Source organism: Petromyzon marinus, chromosome 7 (assembly GCF_048934315.1).
Source record: "Petromyzon marinus isolate PM22_M1 ecotype Great Lakes invasive population chromosome 7, UKy_Petmar_22M1.pri1.0, whole genome shotgun sequence".
Classification (NCBI taxonomy): Eukaryota; Metazoa; Chordata; class Hyperoartia; order Petromyzontiformes; family Petromyzontidae; genus Petromyzon; species Petromyzon marinus.
Genome location: NC_133673.1, coordinates 5,436,431 through 5,450,751, shown reverse-complemented (window position 1 = coordinate 5,450,751; position 14,321 = coordinate 5,436,431). Strand labels below are relative to the sequence as shown.

The 14,321-nt window shown below is 43.6% G+C and overlaps 1 protein-coding gene across 1 annotated transcript; it reads left to right on the top strand.

Moving 5' to 3' along the window:
- The first annotated feature begins 4,317 nt into the window (after positions 1 to 4,317).
- Positions 4,318 to 5,402, top strand: LOC116940096 (P2Y purinoceptor 3-like). The gene has a single exon (XM_032949430.2). It carries the CDS (start codon positions 4,318 to 4,320, stop codon positions 5,329 to 5,331), a length of 1,014 nt encoding a protein of 337 aa, XP_032805321.2. The 3' UTR covers positions 5,332 to 5,402.
- Positions 5,403 to 14,321: the final 8,919 nt, after the last annotated feature.

The window sequence follows — 14,321 nt, the reverse complement described above, 5'->3', positions numbered from 1 at the left end:
AGAGTTACCTGTTGTGTTGGTTAATAAACGTGTTGCCTCCAGTTCTAGTGAGCGCCTAAATCGAACCCACTACTACAAACGTATTCTCAAAGTGAAGAGGTCGTCAGCACCAGTGCCATTGGTGCCACCACATCCTGCCATTGCTTCCTTCCTTTTGCTTGATTCCATTGCTATTCAAAGGTCGCTATCAAACCTCGCACACTCTATCCCCCAGTGTTGCTTAATGAAAACAAAAACAGACTACAATCTACTTAACATATCTGTCTCCACATAACAAACATAAAAACATTTTTTTTACCGCAACCCATCAGCCGCAAAGCCGCCAGGGAATGCATAATTTCAGCAGTCATTGTTTCGAGACAAGCAAACTCTGCACGCAGGTGTCTCATTAACAGAGCCAGGCTTGCTCGGATGAATACTGGTGGATTGCCAATTGTACAGGCAAGGACTCTCTCTTTACGCGATGGGGTATTAGTTTTGTACAAATCTTATAATACACAAATCTGTTTCAAAATATGTATTTTCCAAATTGACGCGAATGATTCTGCTGAGATATTGTTGCTTCAGGCCATCCCCTAGTTCACCAGCCGCAGTTTTATTACTCGAGGGAGTTCTAGAGAACTCCTGTAGGGGGTGTCTGGCCTACTCTTCCACTGTGGGCAGATATTTTGTAGAAGGTAGGCGTGCCCACACTTTGCCCAGTGACCGGTGCGATTCCCAAGCGTGGCAGTTAATGCGACGATGCAAGTCTAATTGCAGGTTGCGCGCGGTGGGTGAACACGTGGGTATCCCCACTTTATACAGCCCAGTGTGTTAACCATTCTATATGGCAGCAATCCAATGATATACTACGGTCTAATGAATTCATGCCTTTAAAAACAAATCCGAGCTTTTAACATGTCTGAGCACTGCACTGTGGTGATTTCAATATAAATATTTTATAAATAGTGTTTCATTTTAAAACATAAAGAGCCAGCAAGACTCATATGAGCGGTCTCCCTGTAAGAATATTTACAAACTGTCAACTGCTAATTAGCTGTTGCACTGCGGTAGAAATCAGATGAGGAATTTCTGTGGAAGAAGTCTTTTATATTTACCAGTAGCACCAAGCCAGCTCTTGCCTAACCAGTGCAATATATCCGCATGGGAATTGCGAAAAGAATGCAACATACGTACACACACGTGCAAGTGTGTGTGTGTGTGTTACGGCCAACACCAGTGACGATTTTCTGAAACAGTCCTGGGCCTCCCCTAGGTCGACTCAGCCTAAAATGAGTACCTGGAGTGGTATATAAAATCATCGCCACTGGGGAGACAAAGGCGGTCGGGCGTGGTGCTGGTCACCCACCCCCTCGTGTACCACGCCAGCCATCATAGGTGCTCACTATAAACACTTGCTCCAACATTCTGTTAAGGCTATACGGGGGATCTTTGCCTTTTGCAGTAGTTCGTGCAATGAGTTTTGATTCCTGGCAAGTGGCATATGAACCAGTCAGCCCTAGGCTTCTCCTTCGTTTAACTCAGCCCCGGCTTTAAAGGAGCACCTCGTGATGTGTGTAAACATTAGTAATGGGGATACAACGGCAGTTGGGCATGGTTCTGACCACACCATCCCTTGGTAAGCCATTCCAGCCTCAACAGATCCTCGATCACGGAACTTGCCCCCGTAAACTACGAAGCTTTATTTAACTCTTGTAAGTAACGTACTATATATACATAATGACGGTGTGCTACGTTTATTCAACATCAACGTGACATTGAAATATTCATCAGCAAAACATCCTGATCCATTCTCGAGCAAAAGCCACGGGATTGGTCCATAAAACATTCTCGTAAAGAGATGTTTTCATTGGCTGCGCCACGGCACGAAAGTCAAAGTGCCTCCCTGCTAAAACTAGCAAGGAAGAAGTACTCATTTCCACCGCGGGCTCTGCGCCAGTGGAGGAAATACCACGGATCTATGGCAGGGGCCACCAAGTCACAATACGGCCTCAAATGCATTTGTGGGATATTTCACGAACATCTAGGGCCGGGATAAGTTCCAACCGTCACAATTTGCTCGTGGCGGACACGGTGTTTGGAGTTATTCATCCAGTAGTGGATTGGGAAGGGATGAAAATAATTGTAAATGTAGTTGAATGCATTGGTGCAGTCTTTGTTACAGAGCTGGGAGGTTGAAACATCTATTTCATCAGAACCACTTTTACAGAATACATTTTTGCCACTACAGTAGTGTTGCGGTCAACACAGCTGTGAGTCACATAGAGACCTGAGTAGCTTGCTATCATGTTGAATATAAGGTGATAAAATGTGAATGCATTGCACTTTATAAACATTTTTATTGAAAATAAAACATGCCCAACAATTCCGATCAGCAAGATGTGCTTTCATGTGGAATTTCAAACGAACGGCTTCGCTCGCTTCGTGAAGTCAGCAATTTTCAGAATGCACCTTTTCACATGGCAGCAGATCAAAGCCTAATTGGCAGTAAACCTAAACTGGGAGTTTCCAGCCAGTGGTTCTGTCAATAACCGCATCAAACCGACCTCCAAAGAACTGGAGCCTCTGTGCAACAAGGAGGTGGGGGGGGAAACAACCATTGGAACAGGTGTAAATCCGTCTAATTTAGCCTTTGTTGTGCTGGTTTGTAGCCCGAGGTCGGTGTCTATAATTGCTGGATTGAAAGCGACATGCCTGGATCATTCTTAGCCGCCTGCAGTGTTCACGAAGAAGCGTAGCGCCCGGGACGAATTAAGCGTGTGATTGAGACAGGTGCCGGTCTAGATGAAGGTACGTTTTACACGCGGGTTAATTTAACGTATAAACTGTATATAGTACTTATCAATCGCTAAGGACATTGAGATGTGTGTTATATAATACCAACAACATTTAGGCATTCAATATGGCTGGGTGGCAACATTCTGAGAGCTGTTGGCTCACAATCTGAATCTTGGCAGTCTAAAGCCCAGTCAAGGGGTTATCAGTCTATACTCATATCAGGGTCAATAAAATACATATCACTTTGTGGGATGTTGGGAGTGGTTGACTTACGGATAGCTTAGTAACCGCCATAGCATTTTGGCAATCCCACTGCTAGCTTAAAGCCATTGGTGCTCATTTGATGGCACAACCACCCTAGATCTCGGAAGCTAAGCAGAGTTGAGCTTGGTTAGTAATTAAATGACCATCTGACTTGTGCTGCGAAGTGACCAGAAGTTGGCATACGGAAATTGATTATTGTACCTGTGTGGGGCTTTGAGTGTTACCCCCATCACCTCCATGGGTTTTCTCTGGATGATTTAGTTTCTCCCACGCAAAGCCAAACACTACAACCATCGAAATTCAGGGCCCTCCTGAAAAATTTTTTTTGGAGAATTAGCGTGGCTTTCCTGGGTAAATTAATGGAATTTTTATTATTATTTTTTTAGCAGGGAGAGATTTTCATATTTTATTTGATTTTACTTGCACGCACAAGCACATAAGGTATAATGCCTTACGTAAGTTATCTTGAGGTTTCATTTTAATTGAAGATAAAATCCTGAAACATTGTGCCAACATGCCCTTCCTGTAAACAATATAATTAATAACAAATAATATATTTTTTAAAAATGTGCACTTTTAGCATGGGGGTCTCCTTGGTAATTGTAGTCTTCTTGGTATTATAATTAATCGATGTCGTTTTCTTAAGGAGATGACAACCCAATGAGTCTCATTACATATAATTGTCTCAAATGTGGGTAAATCAAGAGTGTGAAACCTAGGAATGGTTATTACTGTTTTGAAATTTGAAATGTTGACAAACGGCGTTAGCAAAGGTTTTTTTTATTAAGTTGAGTAAAGTCAAAAAGTCTTTAACATCGTGGGAGGCTTTGGTCATTTATCCACAGAGAGCTGTGGCAATGAAACCCTCCACTGTGTCGACTCCTGAAGTATTATCCATTCAGCTAACGTGGTCACGGCATGCACCTCACAATTAAAAGATTGTGAGATCAAATCCTATTTGGGTGTCGACCCATCATCATCCCTATATGGGATATAAAGTGAGCACTGCGTGGTTTGTGGCAGATCAGCAGGGCAATAGATGACGATGAACACTGCCCAACGCTCGGTTAAGTGCGTACATGCTTTGAATTGTTTCTCGAATGAATCTGACTTTGGAACCCATGTTGCAACAGTGGAACTTTCTGCAGTGACTTGTATTTAACTGTGCATCACTTGCGATTTATTTTCTTTCAGAGGTAGCGCAGCAGCATGCAAGAGCTTCAACCATCATTTGAGCGATTTGAAACGGCTCAGGTCTCAAGTTTATACTCTGCAATGCCGAGCAGCAAGACAATAATGCTTGATTCACAGGGCTCTGTGAATGAGACCACATGCGTAACAAGCTTCACCTATCGATCAACCCTACTTCCATTCTTCTACTCCATCTGTGTGCTGCTTGGACTTACTCTCAACACGTTCGTGTTTTGGAGCCTTTTCTTCAAGGATAAGAAATGGAACCCGAGCTCACTCTACATGCTCAACCTGGCCACGACCGACTTCTTCTTTGCCGTGTCCCTAATTCTCATGATCTACAGCTTCATCGTTAACAACAGCTGGGTGTTTGGAGACACGATGTGCCGTCTCGTAAGGTTCATGTTCTCCTTCAACATGTACGGCAGCATCTTGTTCCTGACCGCCATAAGCCTGTACCGCTACCTCGGCATCTGTCATCCCATCGCCTCTCGGCAATGGCAGACGCTCAGAGTGGCCGCGGTCCTCTGTGTGATCGTGTGGGCCATCACTCTGACAGAAACGCTGCCCTTTATTCATTTTGCAGGGACCTACAGCGATGTCAACACCAACCTGACCAGGTGTTACAGTCTCGTCATATTTGACTCGACCGTCACGGCGTACGGCATTACCATTATCATCTTAGGCTTCATGGTTCCTTTCTTCATCATCATGGTCTTCAACTGCTGCATGATACACGCACTAAGGAAATCTATGTCTGGCGCCATCGCCACGCAGGAGGAGACCAGGTTTCAACGGAGCAGGGCGGTCCGCACCATCTCGCTGGTATCCATCATCTTCACCATCTGCCACTTGCCATACCACGTCAACAAGATCGTCTTCTGGGGATTCACGATCTGCGGGAACGAGAAAATCCATGACATCATGATGTGCCTGGCGAGCTTCAACTGCTGCTTCAATCCAGCGCTCTACCTCGTGAACAGGGCTCACTCTCAGGCGCACAGTGACTCGCGTGAGCGACGAGACACCAAGCCTGAGACATCCAGGCCAGGTGAAAGGGTCCCCCCCTCGCTCGAAGCACCATCTGCAATGAGATAAAACACAGTGTTGATTCTAGCAATGAAGTACTTTTACTGTGAGCTTTGTTTCGATTTAAAGCTTTCGTGACTGCAAGGATTCATCTTTGGTTCTTTCGGTAAAGTCACGTAGAAATGAGAATAAAATAATAAATTGATAAAAATAATAAATTGATAAAATAAAATTTTATTTTATCAATTTATTATTTTATTCTCATTCTACGTGACTTTACCGAAAGAACCAAAGAAGATGTGAGCTTTGTGTTGCACTTACGAGCGGTAGCTATTGTCTTCGTCTTACACCTAAATATCTTTGTGGTGTTAGGCGGCCTTGCGAGTGCGCAACATATCACTAACCGGGGTCATATATAATCGGTTGTTTATCAGATATCATATCAAAGGGTTTCATTATTTGTACCTATACTTCTATACGTTCTGTAAAGATAAGTAAACCAGTGTGTACTCACACACATATCTGAATTTTACGAGTAGTTAATGTAGTCTAACTCTGTATTATCCATAACAAAGGTGTTTTTGGTTAGATCGTGTAAATATAAATGAGTCGTTTAACCCGCCACCACCCGACACAGCCAATTAGTAAGGTTTGTCACGTAAACAAAATGTGCCAATTAGTTACTAGTTCAGCACACCGGTGTGTTAGAAAGCAAACCCACTTATGTTACTAAATGGATGTATCGGCTGCGAGCGGTTTTAATGACACATTTATATTTACGTGATCTAACCCAAAAACATTTCTTATGGGTAATATTGGTCACTAGAGCTTACATGTTAAACTAACTTTGCATTGTGAATCAATACAAAACCCTGATTTCAAAGTCAGGGTTTTCAAAGATGATAGGGTGAAGAATGCTTCTTTAATGTTTATTAACAGATCTTAGTACAACATGACTTATGTAATTCTAGACGTTGTGTAAGCTAAATCTTGTCCTATAACTTCCGTTCCATATGGGATTGATGCAAAATAAATGGTATAAGACTAAAAACTACTTCTAAAACTATTTTTTTTATTTTACCAGGTAGGGCTCTACTGAGCTAGTGTTTATAGCTCTTTTCCAGAGGCAACCTGGCCACAAATGATTGCTCAACGAAATGGCTCATTATGTGGAAATTCATAGCAGCCAAATACTTCGAGCACATATTGACTTAAAACTTCGTGACTGCAGAAATGAATATTCTTTGGTTCTTTCGGTAAAGTCAAGTGAAAAAAAACCCAAAAAACTCACAATGTTTCGACCGCAACACAAGCGGTCGCCATCACTGATGACACAAGTGCAGGCAAAAGCCTTTAACAGACTTTTGGGGCAATTTTTGTTAGCGAGCACCTATAAAGGCCAGAACGGTACACAATGGTGTGGGTGGCCAGCAGCACCACGCCCGGCCGCTGTTGTCTCCCCAGTAGCGATCCTTACACACCACACCAGGTACTCATTTGAGTCTGAGTCGACCTAGGGGAGCCCGAGGGCCTGTTCAAATATTCGCCACTCTTATTGGTCGTGAACGGGAATCGAACTCGAACCACCGAGTTCGTAGCACAGCGCGCTAACCGCTGCGCACACGTACGAGAAAACTCTCACACCCACATAAAGACATCCCCATGCAAAGAACCACACTAGAACCATTACGCGCATGCATGATCATATACTCGCACAATAAGTGCACGCAAAATCACACTCATATTACTTCTTTTCTTAAGGCGATGGTCATTGAAAGCATGAATGCTGCAAAGCCACCCTTCTCCTTGGTAGGAGAAGAGGAACTTCCGCAACATTTGGCCAACAAGCTAAAATCACCTCGCAGGTGATTAGCTGAACTGTTGCAGCTGATTGGCTGGTGCAGAGGGAGTGATGGTAACTTAGCATTGCGATCTCACTAAGAAACATGGATACTTGGCTTTGACCTACGCAATGTTGGATCCGACAGCAATCGAAGCCTCTTAGATTTAAGGGCAATTTCCTGTACTGATATATATATTTAAAAAAGCACAATAGGGATGTTTTGGTACTAGACCTGAGCCTGGGTCAAAAGTGATTATCATCAACATCAAACCACAAATGATCCATGTGTGATTATTGGTAAAGTTCATCCTCAAGTAAATACATCGCAAATATTACAAATTAAGCCTTAACTTTAAACCACGATGAATTTGATATTTACATCTTAGTCAATCCAAGGCTTTGCAAACCAGTAGGCCTCTATACACTGAGTACTAATCTTTGCCTGATATTTCTGGATAACTGTGTGTATAACTGCTTTATAAAAAGTGAAAACTAAAAAACATACTCTTTGGTTCTTTCGGTAAAGTCACGTAGGTGAAAAAATAAATATAAATAAATACGATAAATAAATCACGACGTTTCGATTGCAACACAAGCAATCATCATGATGATGCCGCAATATTTATTTATTTATTTTTGCGTCTACGTGACTTTACCGAAAGAACCAAAGAGTATGGATCCTTGCAGTCACGAAAACTTCAAATCTAGAATGAACTAAAAAAACATTCTAAGAGGATTGTGTAAAGTAAAAAAATATATATAGTGGCCTGTACACACATTACAATTTCTATTTGTTGTACAACTGGTGACATGTACCCTTGCCATTCTTTTGAAGCTTGCATGAGAGCTTAATAGTGCAGCTCAAGCATTTTTTGCTGTAGAAAAAGTCAAACCACTTAACAAGAGCAGAAGCTACGGGCCAATATGTGTTATGTCTAGCAGCACTGGGTGTTGGTTCTTGCAATAGATTTACGATGAATGTGGAACCCAACTAATTGGCCCCGTTGGTATTTGGTTGGGGCATCAGGTTCCGTGTCGAATACTGAATGTGGTGCACCGGTGTGTGGAAATATTTTTTAAGATGACAACCCAGGTTGGTAAAGGGGTGGCACCGGTGAGATGTTAACTACCTCGCCTGGTATGCAGGAGGCCGTGGTTCCAATCCCGTTCCTGACGCCTGCTGTATATTTGGTGTTTCCATGTTCTTCTTATTGTGGCGTGGATTTTTCTCCGGGTCCTCCGGGTTTTCCCTCCACATTTAGAATCAACATGTGCTAAGAGTATCTGGCTGCTATCAATTTCCCCCACGATAGGCCACTGCATTGAGCTATCATTTGTTACCAGGTCGCTTCTAAAAAAGAGTTATATAGCTCAGTGGGCCTTACCTGATTTAAAAAAAAAATGTTTTTAGTTTAGTTTATAGTATTTCTCACGTCAATGTTGGCATTAGAGCCTCAATCAGGGGGAGCTTCAGATATCCTCTCTCTCGAGGGATTCTGCCCTGATATTGAGTGCCGGTCTGACGCCTGCCAATCGGCTAACTGTCGGTACCCAATTGCTGGGTGGATGGAGGCAGGGAGATTTAACAAACCTGGCCATTGCTTGTAACGTTCTTACCCACCCCTTCTGGACATCTGTGAAAAAAAAATAACTTTGTAGCTACTCGGATTCCTCCAGCGTCAATAAATATTCTGATTCTGAACTGCCTCATTGATGGACTTGACCAGCCACCTCAGTGATTTAAACGTTACACCATGGCGGCAATATCAAAATGTGTATTAGGAGTACATTGAGGGAAGTAAACAGTGGTTGTTCCATGGGTAGACTGGCTCTTACCATTTCATAACTGGTTCAGGACCAACGATGCAGATGATTGCCTCCCCATTGAAGGGAAACTCCCGCTTTATACTTAGAGAAAAAGGGATATTATTTATCACGTTCTACAAATTCTGTGAATCCATTGTTGTGTATTTTAAACTAACCATCAGTTATGCAATGCACCATGAGTTGTGGTTGGATTAAGTCAAATATGTGTCAATGTAGCAGTAGTAAATAAAACACGTAGGTTGTCACGTCACGTTTGTGTTCAACTATCATTACGAATGTAAGCCATTACTTATTATAACATGTTTAATTAGTCACAACCCATTGTAAATTGATTGCTGCATAAAGGCCTTCCCATACGTGTTAATCATAGGAGCTGTTTGACCATACTTCACCACACCGGTCCGTATACCGTATAGAATGGTGATGTTTCAGTTTGAGTTTAATGTATTAGGTATAACCCTGTGAGCCATGAGGCTCTTGACTCGGGTGCAACCGTAACAAACAAATCACGAACAAAGAACATCTTAAAGTGACGTTTCGCAACAGAAATATCCAGGAAAAACCAGTAAAAATCTTCCAGAAAAAAAGCACCGTAGTGGGGGGTGGGAGGGCAGTACTAGTTTTGATATCAATACAGATCTCAGCTATGGCCAGGAATTCAACTCAAGTCACCGTTTTCATAATGGAGCGCTCAAATCAAATGCAGCGACGTAGTGGTAGAGCGCGCTGCACTCATGAAAACCAAAACAAACATGTTACGTGTTTATATGTAATTCAAGGCTGAAAATCCTCAACCACTGTCATCATCGCCACTGCCTGCAATAGATAACAATTTAATTGACGTTTCATGCAATGCCCGAAATCAGTGGAGAGATTCGGCGACCAAAATAAAAAAGCGTTCCTTTATAAGTGTAATCAGGATGACCACCGTGCAGATGAGCTCAGCCTCATGTTGATGAGCGAGATGGAGCGTGGCATCAGGAACAGTGTGGGATGGTCCCGGCATCTTGGAGACATTGATCCAGTTCCAGATGGACAACGGATGATGACCTTGAAAATTGTTTTTTTTATGTTATTTTATTCTTGGAATGTGCTATAGTTTGTTGGTCATATCTATATATATAAGGTAAATTTGTGAATGTGTGTCTGTTCGAAATGTTTAGCATACTTCCCGACATGCAACAAACTTGAAATTTGGCATGTGGGTAGCTTTCAGACTGCACACAATGCAAAAAGTATAAAAATAGACTTTTGTGTTTTGGGTGGTGGGGGGGGCGCAATAATGGATATATTTTGCACGGCCAGTGAGCGGTGACGTCACATCTGTGATGTCACCCGCACGCGGCGGCGTCACGCAGTGTGCCTGCTGACGTCACGCACCCCCCCCCCCCCCCACCTTCCGCGTAGGCCGTGTATTAATCCAAGACAAGAATCCAAGTCCCGGGCGAAGCCGGGTAGTAAAGCTAGTATGCTCATATATACAGCAAGGCCGATGGTAAAAAAATTATGACAGTCACAACCAAGGAATATAACGCATGTCAGAAGAGGTCCAGCGACGAATTGGAGTGGTGAAATCAGCTCGCGCACGCGTGCCAGGTGATGGCCACACCTTGGGGAGACGTTAACTACCTCGCCTGATATACAGGAGGTCGTGGGTTCGATGCCGACCCTTCCACCTGTATATTTGTGGTTTGCATGTTCTCCGTGTGGTCGCGTGGATTTTTCTAAGGGTCCTCCGATTTTTCCCTTCACATTTAGAAACATGCGTTTAGTGTATTTGGCTGATATAAATGTCCACGTAAGAAGTCACTTCATTGGGCTTATCATTCGTGGCCAGGTCGCTTCTGAAAAAGGGCGATATAGCTCAGTAGGTCTTACATGGTAAAATAAAAAAAAATAGTTTCTAGTTTTATAATTAATCAGCAGTGGATTGATAAACGCTGATGGTTATGGTGAGCCTGTTCATCATACAAGATTTGTATGCAGTGCTCTATCGTGCAAATTGAATTGTTTACAGCACACAGTGAGCGCGGTTCCAATTTACTTTGCTCAGTCGGTGTGAGCCGCTGAGGACGTGACGCGTTTCTTTGTCATTCTTGTTACTCTGTGTCCCCTGTAACGTTCCCGTTCCGTCGTAATGTGCACTGATGCCGACTTCATTGAGGGGGATATTAGCACGTGCAATGAAAACTGATTGACAGTATAATACAAATCATCCAGGGTGTCGCAGTTATTATTAATTCTTCTCTCACCATAGTAACGTTGCAAGTTCATTTCCAAGTCGCGGGTCAAATCAGTCCATCATCCCTCCCTGTGCAACAAAATCGCAACTAAACGTTATGGAAAGTTCAAAGCGGCCCAACCTTCCACACCAGGCAGGCATCTCGGACGAGGTGAAAGTACCTACGCTTTACCCCACCATACACAACCTATCGAGCAACTAGCTGACATGTACCCGTTTATGATGCTGGGTGGACCGAGAGGGAGCTGGGGGGGGGAGGGCGTGGAAGGATTTTTTTTCTAATTCTTATAAATAAGTAAATACCAGCTGCTTTCTCTTTCAGCATTCATCATCTGCCACAAGTGATCTCGTGCTCCAAAAAAGCAAGAACGCGGGAGACAAATAGGAAAAACACAGCACAGTCGGCACAGAGAGCCCACTGTTCTCAATTTGAAAGCGTGGCTGTGGAGTGCAGCAGCCTGGTGGAGGTTTCAGCAATCTGCTTAATCCCATGAAATTGTCATGGAACGAGGTTGACAAGTTCACCCACGTGAAACCGCTCTCGTAGGCGCTTCAGGGTGGTCCAGAGATGCCGTGCCATTACCTGCGCTCCCCGCGAATGTTCACCGACGTCTTATCCCGGTTGAAACCGCGCCGCTATGCCGTTCCGAAAGAATGCCGTTTCCTATGTAGCGTGTGCAAAAGGGTCCCCCAGGCGCATTAATGAAGTGGAGTGCGTATTTCTGGGCTGGCTGACAGAATGGCTGTATTAACAAACAGGTAGGTAATGTGGTATTCCCATTTGCTTCGAGTGGAAATACTATGCTCCGTTACTGTTATGGGGGCTGGATTTGCCTAGCGGTCAGCGCACTCACCACTGAGCCTGCGTGCATGGAGCCGACAGTTTGATTCCTCCAGTCGCCCTCACGTTTCTTTGAGGAATGACGTGACGACGTCATATTCCATGCCTTAAAATGTACAGTGTTATTAGTGTTGGCCAAAACATCGCAAAGAAGGACTCTCCTGATAAAGGGTATCGGGGCTTTTTTCTGGGTAAACATGTAAATATGATGTGTCATTGTAATTATTTGTTGAGCCATCACCAAAACCTTCAGACACAAAAATCCAGAGGTCGCCAGGGACAATAATGCCCTTGAAGACATCGCGGCACACCATTTCGGTGGTGTCGATGGATTACGACAATCGGTCAGAATGGTATCACATTTTATAATTTTAAAATGGTTGTTGCAAAGAGGCCGCTGGATTCTTGTGCAATGCGAACTCTGAGAAGTGTTTTGAATGCGGAGCTGCAGAGAGGATGACAGAGCAGGAGAGAGACCAGTGAAATGCAGCGGATTGAAAATGCATCGCAGTCTGCAATAATAATTAGCTTATGTTATGCATCAGCACAGTTTAGCTTTGCTGACGTGATGTGTCTTGTAGAAAATAATTTTGTATTTTATAGACTTGGATATGACTAAATAGACTCCCCAAAAATTTTTTTAAGTGATCCTTTTGGCAGGCTTTCCTCATCTGGGTCTTACAACAACTCTGAACCTTATAAACGGTGAAATTACGGAGGATTAACTTAACTCCTGGTTAAATGCCGGTACTTTCCCAGTAATCTGCGAATTTTGTGTGAATGAGTCACGTGACTCTTTACTCCCATAATCCACTGCACACCGCGTCGGCGAGAAAACATTTTCACACAACATGGGACTAATCTGCGCAGTCCAGCACGGATTGAAAAATCTGTTGATCGATCCCCCATATCACCGTGCATTATGGATTACCGGAGTCCTGCTTTAGTTATCTGTGGCCAACTGATGAACAATTTTACCTAAGTCTGGCCAAGAGCCTTTCAACTGACAGGTCTATTTTTCAATTACACAGAAAGTTGAGGATAAAGAAGGAGGGTTGTTGTAAGTGGCCGTGCCAGAGTCCACTGTAATTTACATTGCTGAGCCTGAGTGGGTTTCAATGATGTCCCTGGTTGGTTTATTGTGGAAAAGTAAATAGTGTAGGATAAGAATTGGGCTGATGCTTATTTTTTAATATTGTACACACTTAGAGGTTTTTTTTTGGGTTAGATCGCATAAACATATAAATGTGTTCTTAAAACCCGCCACCACCCGACACAGCCAACTAGTAAGGGTTGTCACGTAAACAGAACATGCCAATTCGTCACCAGTACAGCACACCGGTGTGTTGAAGAGCCAAGCCACAACATTTACAATCTGAGTACGACGTTTTGCCAGTAATTACAACTAGCTTCATCAGGCGACAGACACATTTGGGTTTAATGACACATTTATATATTTATGCGATCTAACCCAAAAAAACCTGTATCATGGATGATATTGGTCGTGAAAGCCTGCGTGTTAAAGCAACACTTTACCACTTTTTGAACCACTCCGATTTGGAAACACACACCCGTTAGATCACTCTACGACCCCGTGCAGTGTAGCCACGTCGCTGTTCATTTCACGCGCGTTCCTCCAAACGTGCAACTTAACACAAATCATTTTCATACTTTACATTTGTAAGGCGCGTTTCGAGCGCAGATTCCAATACGCCACCGTGCATGGGAAGCGTGACGTGAACAGAACCGGGGAAAGGGGACAGATCGCGGTGGTTAAAGGCCAGTCTGAAGAGGCGAGATTTCAGGGCAGACTTAAATATCTCTAACGATTCTGATTGCCTCATTGGCAAAGGCAAAGCGTTCAAAAGCCTGGCAGCTGCACGGGTAAAAAGTCCGATGAGCCCAGGAAATGAGCCTTGACCTCGGGGCGCTTAAAAGGAGGCGATGCGAAGATCTCTGGGACCCTGCCGGCTATGAGAGCTTCCCCGTGGCTATGCAGCTCACAGAGGCTATTTGGCCTCACTGCACCACGCGGGTTAGTGCCGGTTAGGGGCCGTCCATAAATGACGTCACGCACCTGGGGAGGGGAGGGGGGGGTCAGACATTTGTGACGATGGGGGGGGGGGGGGTGAGAAATGTGACGTCACATCAAAATGCGCAACTTTAAATAAATATCGACAACACGTTCTCCTTAATTAAATTGACTTTTTAACAAATGTTTTCTCCTACAACATCAGAGTGCAGCGCCACATTAAATACGCACTACAATGACAATAGTTTAAAGCGATTTGAAGCATGTTTTTTTT

Coding starts and splice junctions, on each gene's coding strand:
- LOC116940096 (XM_032949430.2), top strand. CDS start 4,318: ATGCCGAGCAGCAAGACAATAATGCTTGATTCACAGGGCTCTGTGAAT.